The 18,097-nt window shown below is 56.1% G+C and overlaps 2 protein-coding genes across 9 annotated transcripts in view; one reads left to right on the top strand and one right to left on the bottom strand.

Moving 5' to 3' along the window:
- The window catches only part of VGLL4 (vestigial like family member 4), a 162,894-nt gene extending 158,668 nt beyond the window's left edge, over positions 1-4,226 (top strand). For all 4 annotated transcript variants that reach the window (XM_039231267.1, XM_039231266.1, XM_039231265.1 and 1 more), the window contains 2 exons: positions 936-1,059; positions 1,402-4,226. In XM_039231267.1, the coding sequence (XP_039087198.1) occupies positions 936-1,059; positions 1,402-1,673 (396 nt within the window). In that variant the 3' untranslated portion in view covers positions 1,674-4,226. The remainder of the gene's footprint in view (positions 1-935; positions 1,060-1,401) is intronic.
- A 534-nt stretch (positions 4,227-4,760) lies between these two features.
- The window catches only part of ATG7 (autophagy related 7), a 241,284-nt gene continuing 227,947 nt past the window's right edge, over positions 4,761-18,097 (bottom strand). For all 5 annotated transcript variants that reach the window (XM_039231270.1, XM_039231273.1, XM_039231272.1 and 2 more), the window contains one exon: positions 4,761-5,054. In XM_039231270.1, the coding sequence (XP_039087201.1) occupies positions 5,022-5,054 (33 nt within the window). In that variant the 3' untranslated portion in view covers positions 4,761-5,021. The remainder of the gene's footprint in view (positions 5,055-18,097) is intronic.

Genomic DNA, 18,097 nt, shown 5'->3' on the forward strand with positions numbered 1-18,097 from the left:
CTCCTGGAGCTACTGGTTGAAATCTTGAAAGGCCAGGAGTGGACCGGCCCTGATTCCTCTCACATTGACATTGGTCTCATCCCGGGGCCTCTGGGGGCCCTTGCGCAGCTGCCCTCCCGCCGTCCCCCCATCTTCAGCGCTGTCAGCAGGGGGCGCTCCGGGCTGGCACCTGCGGCAGCTCTTTGACATACGGATCTTCTCTGTCCTGGGCACTAGGCCAAGGTCTGGGGGTCCAGACACACTTCCTGGTCCCTGCTCTGAAGTGTGCGTGGGCCAGGGGGGCCCGGGGCCGGTGTCTCTGGGCGCACTCGGGGGGGATGGTGGGCTTGCTGAATGGGCGGGCAGCTATAAAAGGCTTCCCAGAGATGGTAGTAAAGGAGTAGAGTTCACCAGGCAGATAGCATTGACCTTCGTGGGGCAGGGGAGGGTCGACACAGCCGATGGGGGGGGGCGGGGGGATACCTCCTGTACTTCTGTCTCCGTCGTGGCTTGTGTCGTGACAGTAGAAACCACCTTGAGCGGTCTGTCTCTTAAGCAGAAGCTGGGAGCACGCCGGAAGGGCCCCGGGATTGTTCGAGAAGCCCTAGAGGGACGGGGCCGCTCTGGGGACTCGACCGCGGGAGCCGTGAAGGCTCCTCACACACCCACAGAGGCCCCCTCGCTGCGCGTTTGCTGTGGGTTAGTGGGTTTTCACGGCAGGACGGCTGCGGGACAGGCCGGGGCCGAGGAGGGGAGGGTGCGGACCAGGGCCTTGCGCGGAGGAGCCGGGGTCCCTGCAGGCAGGATGGGTGCCTGTCCCTCCTCGCGGTGGAGGGACACGGACTCTCGTCCCGCCCCGCAGCCGCGGCGAGGGCTAAGGACTGGGGTCACAGCCGGGCGAGCGAGCCGCAGCCCGCCTGCTGCGGCCGGAGCTGAGCATCCCCTTTCGTCCCCAGAACCGGCCTTCGGTGATCACGTGCGCCTCCGCCAGCGCCCGCAACTGCAACCTCTCGCACTGCCCCATCGCGCACAGCGGCTGCGCGGCGGCCGGGCCGGCCAGCTACCGGAGGGCGCCGAGCTGTAAGTCACTCCGTGGGGTGCGGGCGGCGGGGGGGGGGGGGGGGGGGGAGGGGGCGGCTGGGCTTCCTCACTGGGTAGGATCCAAGCGGAGTGTTCGCATTCCTTCTTCACCGTGCCGGGGACGGAACCTGGAAAAAGTGTGGTTTTCGGAGCACCCGGCTTTGTGTCCGGCTTTAGTGGGACAGAGGACGCCTCCGGGATCCCCCTGGACTGGGGACCACGTTCCCTCTCTGGACACCCAGCCCAGAGTGGCAGGATGCCACGTGACAGGGTCGGAGAGGCGGGTGGGGATGGGCCCTCTGCCCCCAGAGCCCCGACCGACTGCCGTCCCCCCCCCCACAGCCACCACCACCTGCGACCCCGTGGTGGAGGAGCACTTCCGCAGGAGCCTGGGCAAGAACTACAAGGAGCCCGAGCCGGCGCCCAACTCGGTGTCCATCACGGGCTCCGTGGACGACCACTTCGCCAAAGCCCTGGGTGACACGTGGCTGCAGATCAAGGCGGCCAAGGACGGCGCCTCCGGCAGCCCCGAGTCAGCCTCGCGCAGGGGCCGGCCGGCCAGCCCCTCGGCGCACATGGTCAGCCACAGCCACTCGCCCTCCGTGCTCTCGTGAAGGGAGGCGCCCGCGAACAGGATGTCAGTCTGCATGGTTTGCCTGAGCTTCGAACAGTCCGTGCTTACAAAACAGAAAAACAAAACAAAAAAAAAATCGTGGGGGTGGGGTCGGGGGAAGGGTAGGGAAGGGATGGTTTATTCGCAAAAACCATGTCGTTGGGAATTTCGTGCTGTTTCGTCCTTGCTTGGTGTCCGTACGCGGCGGGGGCGGGGGTGGGGGGCGGGGGGCCTCCACCGTGACAGCAGGAGCTGCGCGCGCCGGCGGCCGCAGTGTCCCGCTCCGTTACCAAAGAGACCTCTGGTGCAGGCCTGCCGTCCCGACGGGCCGGGGCCCCGCGGCGCTCGCTCGCGCGCTCAGTCACGAGCCATGACGCCGGGGACCCAGATGCTTTGTGCTTCTTACTCCGCTTCTGAGACCAGGGTGTGTGTGGCTTCGCTTCCGTGGCGTGTCTGGTGCGGCCCGCGTGCGCACGTCTACTTGAAGAGAACAGAGAACTGTCGCGTCTGATTTGCACTATTGGAGGAGGGCTCGAGTTGCCTGCCTGACAACTTGACGTGAGATGCTAGTACTCTGAGGGCAAACTGCTGAGAAACAAAGGGTTTAAGGATGACATTTCTGACCATTTGTGTGTTTTGGGTTTTTTTTTTTTTCTGTTGTTTTTGTTCTTTTAATTTAGACAAAACAGCTTTGGAAGGGGAAGTCTCATACAGGTTATCGGTCTTTCTCTCTAGATTTCAGGTGCTCGCAACTGGACTGCAGACTCTACCTGTCACGGGCATTGTACTTTCCTGAACACTGCAGTTTGTGAGACTAGAGCTGAGGTTGGAGGATTCTATAGTGCTTTCAACGTGATGCGTGTTTTAATGGAGAAAAATAGCTGGTTTCTATGAACTGTGTAGATAGTGAACAAGAACCTTACTCCTTACTAGCTTCTTTTCGGAATTAGTTTATTTTTGTCAGTTACAGTCCTAGATCCACTTACTGCTGGTACAGTGCTACTCTGAGATTTGTGTGTGTCCCCCCTGCGCGGGGCCGGCGGGCCCTGGGGCCGGGCAGCCGAGCCGCTGGGTCAGCCGCCGCGCACGACGCTGGAGTTTTCGCCACGGGCTGACGTTGGGTCCGTGCGCCCCTGTCAGCTTAGGACTCGCTCCCAGGGGAGGCGGGGTTTGCGTCTTCCCGCTTCCCTCCGGGCAGAAACTGCTCCCTTTCAACCCTCTTGGCTGAGCAGCAGATTCCTGACAATCTGTGATATGGTATTTTGTGTGCTTCCTTGTACGCTGGGGCCAAGGCAGTATACATTCCTCTGACTTTATACAGTTATTACTGCATTTATTATCGTTTGCTAGAGTAATAGCTACTAACTAGGAATTAGGCAAAGAAGAAAGCATGACGGACACAGCTGTGGATGTCCCACAGCTGCTGCTCTTTTTTTTGTTAAACGTACATTTCTATCCCCCCCCCACCACCTCCCCTCCACCGTGCGACATTCCAGCCTCACCCACCCGAGGGCTTCAGAAGACACCTGCCCGGGTGACCCAGGCTTGACCACCTCCCCCGTGAGGCAACTGTGGACTTGCGTGAGCCCTCAAGGCTGGTTTCCGGTGTAAGAAAAAGACAAGTTAGTTGGTTAATTCTGCAAATTGTCCCTGGGCAGGAAGGTCGGCCGACTGGCCCTTGCCGTGGCCACAGGGTGGCCGGAGGGCTTTGAAAAGACGACAGAAAGAAGCCCTTCTCCTCTCGCCCCTGCACACACTTCACTCCCACTTAACTGGGCTTCCAGGCTTTCGCGTTCAGGCCCCTATATTTTCTGTAGGAAGAAATCAGTGAGAACACTTTTTTTATATAGGTAACTTTAAGACCATCGTTACGCTGTGCGTAAAGAATGTACAGAGAAATTTGTAGGTATTTTTTGAAGAACAATTAATTTGTTAATGATATGTAGCTATTTAATTTCCCCTTTCCTATTGTAATCATTTTTTTTTTGTCGTTTGGAAAAAAAAGTTGATCTTTTTTTTTTTTTTGTCGTAGATTTGTCTGTAAAAGTGCAGGAACACAGTTATTCTATGAGAACACTGCATCTGCCTTAATAGCCACTAGTTTGTTATTGCTACAGGCTACTGAGCGTTCACAGGAAAACAACCCCACTGCCGGCGGGCTCTGTGAAGAGCGGCCCCTCCGGCGGCCGAGCGTCTGGCCGCGAGCGAGGCCGTGGAGGCCGGTCGTCGCTTGGGCAGGGGCGGCCTGGGGCGCAGGCCTATCTGGGATAGGCGGCGGCCTGGCGGGGCGCCGGGCACGCGGGGAGCTGCGAGCCAGACATTTCACTGGGAAGGGCCGCGCTCCCTGGCCCCGGGAGGAGCACAGGGAGGCCCTCGCAGAGCCCCGCCGCCGCGGCGCGTTCTGACCGTTCTCCCCATGTCTGTAAATGTGTATAATATACCGTTCTCTGTGGCCTGTTTTCCTGGAAGAAGAAAAAAAAGGTTTGGCAGGCCATCTTTTTTTTTGTACTTAAAAGTAGCCTTAAGAACAATAATAAAGTGCTCTTAAATCACAGGCTGTGTGTGTGACCCGTGGGCCCGGGGGGGGGGGTGCCCCGCACAGGCCCCAACACCAATGGGGGGACTTGAGAAGCACCGGCCACGGCCTGGCCCGCAGAACCGCCCTCCCGGACGAGCTGGCCCCAAAGCCCGGTCCAGCCCGCGCCCCGGGGTGAGGCCTGCTCCCGGGGCCTTCCACCCCTTCCCAGCAGCCGCTACTTTCCTCCCCTGGGCAGGGACGCTCTGCCCACAGCTGGGGACAGGCCGGGGGGCGGGGTGAGGGGGGTGGGCAGGGGCTCACTGCGGCGAGCGCGGGTCCTGCACGTAGGCCAGGCCGGCCGAGCTCACGGGGACGGCGGCCCACAGGCCCCTCCCCGGGGGTGCGTCCAGCCCCGAGACGCGGTGCCGCCCCCACCGCGGCTGTGTGCTGGGCTGAGTCTTCCCCGTCCTCGGTGCTGCCCCACGGGGGCCAAGGTAGGAAGGACCCTGGGAGCTTTTACTGTCCGACACTTGACAACAAGGGGAAAAAAACCGAGCGGAGGGAACCAAGTCCCAGATCGGTGGCAATGCCAAAGCCAAGGTTATTATTTAGCTCAGAACTGGCGGGATCACGAATCATGAGACATGGAGCGCCCCAGAAGCTCCTGGGCAGTGGAGAGGGGGCCCTGGTCCTCAGAGTGCGCAGAGGAGGGGACCACAGAGGGTGGAGGGGCGCAGGGTCCAGAGTCACCGTCCTGGAGGCGGGGGTCCCACTCGGGCATCGGCGAGCTCTCCGCAGGCAGGAGAAGCCGCCCCGGCGAGGGCGGCCACGTCACACCGTCTCGTCGTCGCTCATGTCCCAGATCTGTGTGGAGAAGAGGAGACGGTCAGCGTGGAGCCAGCGGTGGCGCCCGCGGACGTGGTGTGATGACAGGCAGGACAGCGGCTCCCATTTGCCAGTAACGCACCACGCTTCTCAACACCCTTGTCCCAGGGGACGGACACCCTATTTCTTATATAATGAGAGCACCGCACAGAGAAGGGAAGTAATTTACCTGAGGCCTCACTTCTGAGGCCAGTCTGGCAGGGGGAGGCGGGTGGGGGGGGAGGGTTGCTGGGATCCGAACAGGGAGTGTGAACGCCCCTCCCCTCCAGTACCCGCGGCACAGCAGCCGTCCCTGCCCCGAGCAGCCCGCACACCCTGTGCCCTCCGAGGGCGGGAGCTCTGGTCGTGCACTTGCTCGGAGGGGGCCCAGCCCGCCTGCACCCACACTTGCCGCCTGGCCGGCATGTCACCTGTGGTCCACGTTCCCAAGGCACTGCAGACGGCACACCTGGACGGCACCGAAGAGCTGGCTGTGCCGTGGGAGTAAGCTCTCTGCCTGCCAGCCCCGGGGGGCACGGCCAGCTCCTGCCTCTGTCCCAACTTGTGTGTCTCTGGGGAGCCCAAGACTGCCAGGGCCAACCTTCACGGGGACAGTCCGCCGGGAGGCCCCGCCCAGCTGTCCCCCACAGGCCTAGCTCTTTCTCCGCAGCTCTGTAGGAATCCCTGGGAGGGAGCCCGAGGCCAGCACGGAGGCCCCCCCCAGGCCTCCTCACACCCTGGGGTCCCTGGGGGGCTTGTCCCTGAACTTAGGCCTTCAGACTTTCAAAATTCCTAGAATTGGTTGCAAAAGGCCACCTCAACCCTAGCAGAGCCGAGAAGGAACATCGTGTTTACACGAGGCTGGCCCGGGGAGATGGGGAGGCCCGGCCAAGGTAAATATCAACACCAGCTTGGCTTTCAAAGTCAAGGATGTGGAAAATAAACACAGAGAGAAGGAAATTTCCTTTACCCTGAGTCGCCTGGGCCGAGGGCTGTGGTGGGTGTGCCTGTCACCCCCCCCCCCCCCGTGTCCGTACAGCCTACTGTCCCAACGTAACACCAAGAGGGGACTGCACAGCCAGGATCCCGCCGCCAGCAGGAGCAGGGGCGGGGTGGGGAGGAGCCTGGTCCGGGGTCCGGCCACCTGAACGAGGCCAGGCAGGCCCTGCCTTTCTCTGGGTCCAGCACCCACTCCGCGAGGCCACAGCATGACTTGAAACAGACTCCGGGGCCTGGACGCTCAGATGGGATTGGGCGGGGGCGGCGGCTGCATCTGGCACCAAGGCTGCACTGAGGAGCCCCTGGATGGAAGACCAGCTGCCAGAGGGTCCCCGCGCATCCATCCTTTCCCTCAGTCATTCGGCAAACACACATCTGTGGACCCCCTTCCTGTGCTGCAGCAGCGCAGCCCGGTGCAAATACCCCTCCTGGGCTCCCCACACCGCCCACACCGCCTGCAGGGGCGGATGGAAACACATGCGGGCAGGTAGGTGGGTTTCCAGCCAGCCAGGTGCGGGTCAGGCCGCCCTGAGGGAGGAAGGGGCGGTGGCCGGTGGGCTGTAGCCTCCAGGGGTGGGAGGGAGGCCAGCCGGGCCGGTGGTTTGTGCCAACCGGCGGTGCCCTCTGTAAATGGAGGGGGTTTTTCGTAGGACACTGGGGGCCCAGCGTGGGGCTTTATGGGAAAGCAGGAGCTCCAGGGAGCCGCCCTCCACTTTGTCACCAGTCCTGCGGTTTCTCAGCCATGGGGAAGGGTCCACAGCACCCGGCTCTGCCTTTGCACGCAGTGCGGGGAGGGGCGGGAGAGGTGCTGGCTCTGGCCCCGCCCCTGCAGCGCCCCAGGGCATGGAGTGAGGTGCCCCCGAGCGCTTATGATGAGGACTCCCCAGAGGGGGCCAGGGTCCTGGATTTTACACAGCTGCTCTGGGATTTTGCAGAAGGCGTTCCCGGGCCTGGGCCTGAGGAGGGTTTCTCCTCTAGGGCCGCCAGTCCCTTCCCAGCCTCTGGACTCAGGGAGGCAGCAGTCACAACTGTAAGCTTCTAGAGACTTCAGGCTCCACAACTACCACTACGGTCTACTTCTAGGTGGAATCTAAGAAAGCTGAACTCAGAGAACCAGAGAGCAGATGTGGTTGCCAGGGGCTGAGCGGGGGAGGGGGGAGCGAGGAGGAGATGTTCTAGGAGGACAATGTTCTGGAGGTCCAGTGCACGCACCACGGCGACTGCAGTGACAAATACCATCTACTTGAAACTGGCCTAGGGAACACATCTTAAGTGTTCTCAACACACACACACACACACACACACACACACACACACAACTAGCCATGTGAGGTGATGCCTATGGTAGTTAATAGTGGCGATCATTTCATAATGTACATGAAATCACCACTTTGTAAAACCTAAATTTATACAATTTGTGTCAGTCATTGCTCGGTAAAGCTGGGGAGGAGGAAACAAACTTCAGTGTCCTCTCACTTGAGAATAAGGACTCAAGTGAAGGGGGGGGTCAGTCTGCTCCCCGTGGTGTCCTCAGCCTCCCTCTAGCGGCCTGGCATGGAAGGGGCCCCGTGATGTCCTCTTCATAATGAATGAAGGTTGTATTAAACTGGCAAGGATTTAAATAAAACGTTGATACTCCGTGTTGGCACGGGAGTGGCAGAACACTTCCAGCAGGAACATAAATTGGTACCATATTTTTTAACAGAAGAGATTTGGCAATTACAACACAAAGCCTCAAAAATACTCAGGGGCGCCTGGGTGGCTCAGTCTGTTGAGCTCCCGATTCTTGATTTCGGCTCAGGTCATGGTCTCATGGTTCATGGGTTTGAGCCTCATGTTGGGCTTTGCACTGACAGCACAGAGCTTGGGACTGACTCTCTCCATGTCTCTCTCTGCCCCTCCCCTGCTCATGCTCTTTCTCTCAAAATACACACACACAAAAAAAATATTCATACTCTAAGGAAGAGATAAATGATCTCTTTTAGCAGATAATATTCAATACATCTAGAAAACCCAAGGAAATAAATGCTAGGATGAGTAACAACGATAACGTGTTCAGTAAGAGAGCAAGGTATAAAATTACCAACAACAAAGTCTGTCTATGCAAACAGCATCCAGTTGGAAAAGAGAGAGAGAAGAGCCCATTATAAACAAGGCAAGAGATCAACTCAGAGGGAATGAACCTATGTGAAATGTCTGACCTCCCCATGGGAAAAGCCCCTCCACACAGTCCTGCATGGGTCCTCGCGAGAATCTGGTGAAAAGGAAGCGGAAACAAATGGAGGAAATGTTCCTTGTTTGTGCACAGGGCAGTTCAACAGCAATAAACATGTCAACTTCACCCAAGTTCGTAGAGAAATTTACCACACTCTCAATTTAAAAAAAATCAACAAGTATCTTTTCTGGAGCTAGACACACTGGTTCCAAGGTTTATGAGGAAAAATACATGAGCAAGAAAATCTAGGAGAACCGTGGCAAAGAACAGCAATGAGGAGGTTCCCTTACTGAATGTTCAAACATAAAAGTCTACAACTGAGAGCGGGTCACAGCACCCATGGAACAGACGGATGGGCCAGAGGCACAAACGAGTCCAGAAACGACAGAGCAGTATGTTGAAGTAGAATTTAGTATCTTAATGATAAAGGTCTGGGGAATATGATCTCAAATCATTACAAAAAGATGGACTTTTTAACAGACGATATGGGTACAACCAGATGGTCATTTGGAAAAAGATAAAACTGGGGCACCTGGGTGACTCACCCAGTTAAGCATCCGACTTTCAGTTGCTGCTCAAGTCACGATCTTAACGGTTCTGCACGGACAGTGTGGAGCCTGCTTAGGATTCTCCCTCTGCCTCTCCCCTCCCCCCTTCAAAATATATAAACTTAAAAAAAAGATGAAATTGATTCCATGTCTCATTGTTTATCAGAATCCACTCCAAATGGAACAGGTCTAAATGTACAACAGAAAATCATACAAGTATTGGAAGTAAATGTGGGTGCGCTCCTTTATAACCTGGGAGCGGGGAGCCTATAGCCTAAGACCTATAAGCAATAGAACAGATACACTGGATCATGTGAAAACCACGTGTGCAATTATGCATAGAAAAAAACCACTATATGCAAAGTTGAAAGCACAACAAAGTGGGAGAAGACACTGCATAAGGGGCTAATCTCCCTAAAATACAAACAGCTCTTAAAAATCAAGAAGAGAAAGACCAATAAACTGATTTTTTAAAACATTTATTCAGTTTTGAGAGAGACAGAGCATGAGTGGGGGAGGGGCAGAGAGAGAGAGGGAGACACACAATCCCAAGCAGGCTCTGAGGTTTGAGTTGTTAGCACAAAGCCCAATGCAAGGCCTCGAACCCACAAACCGTGAGCTCATGACCTGAGCCAAAGTTGGCCACTCAACTGGCTGAGCCACCAGGTGGCCCCCACTTTTTAAAAAATGTTATTATTTACTTTTGAGAGAGAGAGACAGAGTGCAGGGGGAGGGGCAGAGAGAGAGGGAGATACAAAAGAAGCAGGCTCCAGACTCTCAGCTGTCTGCACAGAACCCAGTGTGGAGCTTGAACCCACCAATTGCAAGATCATGACGAGACTGAAGTCAGATGCTTAACCGACTGAGCCCTCCAGGTGCCCCTAAACTGCTTCTTAAACAAACCAAAGACATGGACAGTTCACAGAAAACAATGGAAAATAGCCTTTAAACAATAGGAAAAGAGGTTCAACAGCTCAGAATAAGAGAGACGCTAAAATTTCTTAGGATACGAAAAATACTAACCAGAAAGAACATAGTACCAGAAAGAAAGAATATGGAGTCTTCACAAAAGTCAAAACTTCTAGTCTCTATGCCACTAGAAGAAAAAAAAAATACCCAGACTGTATATAAAAAGGACTTGTAACCAGAATATATAAAGAACTTCTACGGCTCAAATAATACAGAGACAGGTTACTTTTTTTTTTTTTTTTTAAATAGGCAAAAGATGTGAATAGACACTTCACAATAAAGGAAATATAATGGCCAAGAAGAACCTGAAAAGGTACTCAGTATCCTTACTCCTCAGGGAAATGCAAACCAGAAAGAGGTACCTTCTAGAACCACCAAAATGAAAAAAGGCTGGTAGGAACAAAGTTGTGCGAGAGTGTGGAGCAGTGGGACTCTGACACAGCTGCTGGGAGGGACAGAGATGAGCGTGACCACTTGGGAGTAAGGTCTGGTGACTCGTACAGTTAAACATCCACATGATCAGCCATTCCACTCCTATGAACCCCAAAGGCCCGAGAACACGTGTGCCCAAAAGACTTCTGCACGTGTGTTCACAGCAGCTGTTCATAAAAGGCCCAAACTGGAATCCACCCAACTGACCACGGACAGGCAAACGGAGAAACAAACACTGGTACATCCACACAGTGGGTACTACTCACTCTCGAAGGAACTAACTACAGGTGCATGCAGACAACATGTACGCATCTCAGAGGCACTGTGCGCAGTCAGATAAGCCCGGCACAAAAGATCCATATACCATAGGGACCCACTTACATAAAATTCTAGAAGTGGCAAAACGGATCTATGGTGACAAAGTGCATGGCCTGTCAGAACTCACCAAACTCTGCGCTTAAAATGGGTGCGTTTTATTGTACACAAATTATCCACTTTAATAAAGTTGATTTTTTTTAAAGCTACAAAGAACGTCTTTATTTATCAGATGGCGAAAATCCCAAAGAAGGGCAATCCATTCTGTCTATTGGAGAACAGCGCTCCCCTTCGATGCTGGTGGGACATACATGGCAAGGCCCCCATGGAGTATCCAACGGAATTACTCGTCTCAAAGTTTGACCCCGCGGGCTCACTGTTAGGCATCTGTCCTAAAGATCCACCTCTAAAGATACAAACACGAAAGGACACGATTCATTGCCCCGTGGTTGTTACAGGCAAAGACTGGAAACCCAAGTGACCCTCAGTGGGGAACCAGCTAGCTGGGCCATTCATTGGCTGCACAGGCCTCGCCCCCCCATCAGGGACCACCGTGGCCGCGAAACACGGCGAGAAAGCTCAGCGAAGGCTACGGCGCCATTTCCAGGATTTGCTTAGCGAGAGAAAGACAAATGGTGGAAGAGGAAATAGAACTTTTACATTCTTTTAAAATTTTGCAAAAATAACGACACAAACAAATGATAAACCGGAAATTCATTTTAATGGCTACTGATGGTGGGTAGATCATCAGGTGAGGTGAGGCTGATCTGAGCATACCTTTTTAACTGGAGCCTTCAGGTGAATGTTAACCTATTCAGAATATTAAGTCAAGGAGAAAAGCAACTGAAAGCACGGCGGGCAGGCCGAAACCACAGGTGCGCTGGACTTCACCAAAATTTAAAAAAAAAAATGTGTGCTTCAAAGGACACTATTAGGAAAGTGAAAAGACAACCTGCAGAAACGGGAGAAAATATGTGCAAATCATAGATTGGATAAGGGGCTTGTTTCTAGACCACTCGCAACTCAGTAGTAAAAAGCCTAATTTCTGAACGGGCAAAGGAGCAGAGTAGACATTTCTCCAAGAAAGACCAAAATGGCTCGGAAGACATGAAAAGACGCTTGAACATCATTAGTCCTTAGGAAAATGCAAATCAGAGCCGCAAGGAGACGGCGCGTCGCGTGGAAAAGGCAGATGACAGGTGCTAGCGAGGGGGGGACGGCACCCTCAGATGTCGGGAAGCGCGAACGGTCTGGCCGTCCATCCGTGGCCCAGGATTCCACTGCTGGCCGCGGACCCACGGTCACGAGAACAGAAAACCTACGTCTACACAACAACGTGCACACGAGCCTTCGTGGCATTATTCACAAGGGTCCAAAAGAAGCCACACCGGTGTCCACCAAGTGACACATGGAGGTCACCATCCTGCCAAACGCCCGCCGGTGCTCCGGCTTCTCAAGAGCCCGAGTACAGTGCTATGACCATTTAGGAAACGGGCAACTGAAGCTCAGAGGAAATGACGTGACTCGTCAAGGATCGACCGAGCCAGCCGAGCTGGTCAGGAAGAAGCGAGGCCTTTTGCACTTGACCTCGCCCTGCCTGACTGTTTAGCACAATCCCTCCTGAAGGAACGACGAAGGACAGTCCCTGGACCTGCTTCCTGGGCTGAGCCTGTGTCATGCTGACGCTGACGCACGGCCCCGCGGCTGACGGCACACACAGGAAACCCAGGGCTCATGACAGGCCCTCCCACCCGTCCCAGCTGCCGGGGTCCCCACCCCCCCCAGGAGGTGAGCCCAAGCTCCTGCCCCGAGGCCTGGGCGGCTCTGGCCGCGCGCCTGGCCCCCGCGGTCACGGCCTAACAGAGCCTCCCTGTCCTCGGGCCCGTCCAGGAGCAGCTCCGGCCCTTCAAGCCAGTGTAGGCGAGAGAACCGCGGGGCTGGGGCCACGGCTCTGAGTCACAGGGGGCCCTTCCAACACCCGGGACTCATGCTGAGAGGCTGCGCAGGACGGCGGGGGCGGGGGGGGGGGGGCGGCGGCTGGACCGCACTCGCCCAAAGGGCCCGCTCTCCACTCTCTCCGAGTGAGACAGGCACGTTCAGGAAGAGCCGTTCATCAACCAAACTTGGGTCCCCTTTCTGGACCACACTGCCTGGAGCCTGCCATGAACCAAGGTTTTTCTTTTATGAACACTGTAATTACCCTGTGAATGGCACGACTGTGTGTGTGTGTGTGTGTGTGTGTGTGAAAAGTGTTCATTTGTTAAGTATAAACATTTAAAATACACCCATTTCTAAAACCCAGTTTTGGCATTTCTATATTTTTTAATATAAATACGGAAATCTCCAGATCTCTCTTGGGCCTCTTCCTGGCCAGGGTTCCGTCCACTCGGGAAAGAATGAAGCCTCCATCGTGTTTCCAAACACCTCACACTTAAACCCACTCGTTCATTTGCTCATGTGCAATCACGGATCAAAGAACCCTGACTGGGTAGGCGGCACTCGGCAAAGCTGGGGGGCGAGGTCCCTCATTTCTTGCCGTCCAGGTGGTCAGTACCTTCCTCCAAAGTGTGGGAACCAGTGGTGGGCATGCAGCCCCATTTCGGCTGAGCGACGGGTCTGGCGGTCTGGGAGCTCCTTCAGAGTACTTCTGAGGGACCATGGGGACCAGCAGAGGAAGAGGACAGCCCCAAGGAGACTTTGGGGGGCAGCCAGCCAGAGACACATGCCACCGGAGGGCCAGGCCAGGCAGGGCTGCCCAGGATGGGGCCTAATCGCAGCTGAGGCGCAGAGAGAGGGCAGGGGCTGTAGGGCTCCCGCGGCCAGCAGACTGTGGACCTGCCCTTGGCCCCTGACATCTAGGTCAGGTTCGTGGGCAGGAAGGGAGGGGAAGAGGTGGCCCGGCAAAGCCCCCTGGCCCACCCCACGGCAGGGTGTCCTGTGGGTCTCTGCCACAGCCCCGGGGGAGACTCCCTGGGAGCCTGAGAAGGGAGGCAGGCTATTCCCGGGGTCAGTCTGCAGTCTCTGGATGCCCACCCGAGCACAAGATCTGCTGTCCTCAGGTGTCACCGGCCCCCGGTTGCCTCCCCCCCCAACTCCTGGGTCTCTACGGTCCCTGAGTGCCGTTCACACAGGGAGAGTGCGATTCACACTGGTCTCTGGGCCACTGGCCCCGCGCCCAGCCCCGCCCTCAGCGCTCAGTGCTTCCAGCCTCCTGCGCTTGAGAGTCTCTCCCTCGTGCAGGGCGCTCGCACACACTTCCCTGCGGCACCGAAGACCCTCCCTGTGGCCGCCTTGCCCAGCTGGCTCCTGCCTGTGGGGCTGCTGGGGTCTTCCCTGATCGGCCCACTGAAACAGCCTTCCCTCGTTCTCCAGGGCAGACGGCCCGTGAGGCTCCTCCAGCACCCCGACCGTAACCTGTCACTCTGTTCCAGTCCCTGCCTCTGCCTGACTCCCTCCGGGAGCACGAGCTGCAGGGAGGGGGCTGGGGGAGGGCCCACGCTGAGTTCACCGCTGTGGCCCGGCTCCGGCAGGCGGCTGGGCCAAGTTACCAAGGGAGGCCCAGGCTCCAGACCACGGAGACCCTCACTGTCCTTCCTGGGCGCCGCCATCAGGTCCCGAACCAGGCCAAGGCGCTGCAGAGTGGTGGCCAGTTCTGGCTTCTAGATTTTAAGGGCTCCAGGGCTGGGTGGCCGCTGGCCCAAGAGATGCGCTGTCCGTAGCGGGTGGGGAGCCTCCCTAGATGGCGGGCCCTTCAGGCTACCCTGGGACCGCAGGCCTGCACCGTGGGTCTGGGGAGGGCCATGCGAGGTGCCACCGGGTAAAGGCCCGGGTTCTGACTTCCCAGCCCCAGAGTCCCACCCGGAGCTCACACCACACCGTGGGGACACGAGCCAACTCGGAAATAACTGCGCTCTCCCTCACAGCAAGCCCGGAACACGAGAGGACACACTGTGTGCCCCAGCATCTGTGTCCACAGCATGGGGTCTGAAAACTTCCAGATCCTTCTGCCTTTCTACCGAGGTGATGCAGCTGATGTGAAGCGGCCAGGACTGCTGGTAGACACAGGTGATGGCCGCAAGGGACAAACGAGAGACAAGAGCAAGGGCAGGGTCTGCACTGGGAAGGCTGGAGCGGATGGCTACAGCTACCCTGGTGATGGAACACCACCATCCCAGATGCCGGTGCCCTTGCTGTCTGTCACCAGCACCCAGGGCCCCTTGCCCACACTCCACCCACATGCCTTTCTCACCCTCCTTCAGTGGAGATGAAATGATTCCCTCCCCACCCCCTCGCCAGGGCTCTGCATTTTGTCTTATACGTGGCTGCTCTGGGACCTTCCTGTTTAGAGATGCCTGCTTGCTCTTCTAGCCTCGGACCCTCAACATTCACTACCTCCTCCGCCTGGCCTCTCCTGGGCATAATCTGGAGCAGGATTATGACCCAGTCCCTCTTCTGGAAGGCCAGCTCCCAACGCCCAGCCTCCCAGACACCAGGCAGCTGAGGGCTGCGGGAGGGAAGAGGGCGGGAAGTAGCTAGAACTCTTGCGGCAACTTCCGGCACGAGAGTCCTCTGGTGGAGAAGGCACCCGCCTTCCGCATCTCCACCCCTGCGGGTGCCAGCGCAGGGACTCAGTGCGCGCTGCCCTACGCCCCCGTTGCTCCGGGGGTTCCAGAATAAGGTTAAGGATTTCTTAGAAAGAAAAAGTTGTGGCCAAGTCCACTGGTAACATGCAGATCATGACTTATACAAAGCACGGGGCGGGGGTGGGGGAGGCAGCCAATGGCCAAGGAAGACAAAGGAGAAAGGAAATGCTTCCTGTCGGCAGGATGGGGTGCCTCTCCCCCTGCCGTGGGGTGGGGAGGGCGCCTCTGGCTGGCTGCACAACTGATCAAAGGCACATGGAGGGAGAAGGCAGGGCCTGGGCCTGGGCACACATGCGGCTCGCACGCTACCTTCGAGGGGCCTCTGTCCCCGATCCTCCCCTGCGGCTCCCCCGGCAGAGACGCTCTGGGCTGCGAATGGCAAGAGGGAATCTGAAAAAATGGCCTCTTATCTCAGAACCTAGATCCAGACAAAAAGGCCAACACACCGGCCCGCACTCAGAAGTGCCGGGGAGGCACTCGGCCCTTCCGACGTTCACTGGCCTGGGCGCCGAGAGGCCTCAGCGTACACCAAGAGGGACAAGACAGAAGGCAGTCATCCTGAAGCGCAGGAGGAAAGCAGCAGAGAACAAGGTCAAGGCTGTGGCTCCCCTCCATCTGGAGAGATGCAGACCTCAGATGACCATCCCCAATGGGTGGCAGGGAGGCCCCGTGCCGTCCGCCTGAGCACGGGCTGTTTGTTTCCACCTTCCCGCCAGGGGCTGAGTGGGCCTCAGAGGGATGTAGAGGGAGAAACGGGGGACCTTCGACTCAAGCCATCCCCGGGGGCAGAAGAGAGAAACCGGGAGCCCTGCCCTCACACGGGGGAGACTGAGCGGGAGAGCCTGGCCTAGGTGCAGGATGGTTAGTAGGCAGGCATTTAACGTGCTTTTTAGCAAGTTCTGATGACATGAGAAAACTGTCAGAAACGTATACGTTAAAAGAGAAAACAAAATCATGTGCCCCGATCACGTCCACCCATGGTTTAAAAAAAAAAAATCGGGAAGGAAAAAGCAAAACCGAACGATCACCTCCAAGTGACAGAGTCACAGGTGCCAAGCTTATTCTTTATTTCAGATTTTTTGACGATGCTCATGTGCCTCTTTTGGGACCAGAAGATGATGCGGTATGGAGCCGGGTGGGGGTGAGGGTGTGGCCGCCCCCGCGGGTCCCTGGGAGCCAGAGCACGGGTGAGGACGTGCCCGGCCGTCCACAGGGCAGAGGCACCCCGCCACCTGTTACCTTCTGCTCTCCCCCCTCCCCCCCCCACAATGTGAAATAAGAAACCTTGGGCCTGGGAGGAAATGCTGCCATTTTGTCCACGGACTCCTTGGAGAGCTTTCCACGGGAGGCCCTGGAGTCCCCAGCCCCCAGCACAGGCTGCCGCATGTCTCCCCGTCTGATTAGTCTGGAAATGGGCCTCGGGGCCCTGCTATATTTAGCACCCTCCCTCTGGACATGGCCTTAAATGAGCACCAATATCTGAGCGCTCTAATGTGTGTTTATTGCCCAGGGACGAGGGTGTGACTGAGGCCTGAGAGGGGTCAGTCGAGTCCAAAGACCATGGGGAGCAGCCTGGGTTTTGGGCTCTCAACTCCTCATTACCAAGTGACAGGCAAAGGCAGAGGCCCCAGAATAGCAGCGGCAGCCCCAGAGAGTGACTAACAACTGGGTGTGCGGTACGTGCTCGAGCTTCTCTGCCTAGTGTAGGGAGTAGTGCGGATTTATTCTGGGGACAGAGGGAAGGCAGGGGACGTGTGGGAGAAGGGCGGCCGGGCCCCGGGCTTGTTTGCTTTCTTCCCAGCTTCAAAACACATTTTTCAAATTAGGTGGTAAGAATACAGAGCAATTTCTGTGGCACCAACATACTTTCTTTCAAGATATGATTTATATGTTTGGCCCACATTTTAAATGAAATGGTTATTGAGATAAATGGCCGTGCTGGAGGCTGCAAAATGGTTTCCATTATGTAGTTCTTCTTTTCAGTGCCTTAGAAAACGTTCTGAAAAGCGCCCCTGTAAAAAGGCAGACACTTTGGCATCTTTGTTCTCCTCCTCAGAGGGCTTCTGGGGTCAATCCTGGAGAGAGCTAGAAGGGAAAGGAGAAGAGCGGGAGGGCTCAGGGCGCTGGCGCGAGGGGCGCACGGGGCCTAAACATACAGAGGCTGCACGTGTAAGAGAGCATTTTGAAACTTTAATGCCAAGGTGGGTGACATGGGACATCACGAGAGGGTCCTGATTCAGTCCCTGGCGGACATTCAAGACAATGGTTGGTACCCCTGTGCAGAGTCCTGAGGGTGCTGCCTCTGGGCGCCACCAGCAGAGACCACGGGAGGACACTGGTGCTGGTCCCTGACCTTGTATAAGGCGGCAGGAGTCACACGGGGCAGCGCTGAGATAGACAGAGGAGAGGAGAGCAGCAGAAATAGACCCGCATGTGTATGGGGTCAACTGACTTTCCGCAAAGGTGCCGCAGTAACTCACTGAGGGAGAGTTTTCTGAACAAATGATGCCAACACAATGAGACATCCGTATGGAGAAAAACAAACCTCCACGCTTACTTGGAACCAGACACAGAAATTAACTTGAAATCAAACATGGACGTACATGTAAACGCTGGAAGTATAAGGCTTGTAAAAAAAAATAAAAAAAAGGAACATAAAAAATTAATGAGACTCCGGGGCAGGCAAAGAATTCTTAAGATACTAAAAGTATGAACCATAAAAAAAATGAGTAAACTCGTGTTTGTCAAATAATCAGAACTTTTTCTTTCTTAAAGACAATAAGGAAATGGAAAGGCAAGCCAAAGATATGGAGAAAATGTACGCAGTGCCTATATCGGAAAAAGGACGCACGTCCAGAAAATATAATGAACTCTTACAACCCAATAAGGAGATACATAACCCCACGCAAACTGTGGCAAAAG

Source organism: Hyaena hyaena, unplaced genomic scaffold, assembly GCF_003009895.1.
Source record: "Hyaena hyaena isolate Hyena2069 unplaced genomic scaffold, ASM300989v1 scaffold_56, whole genome shotgun sequence".
Classification (NCBI taxonomy): Eukaryota; Metazoa; Chordata; class Mammalia; order Carnivora; family Hyaenidae; genus Hyaena; species Hyaena hyaena.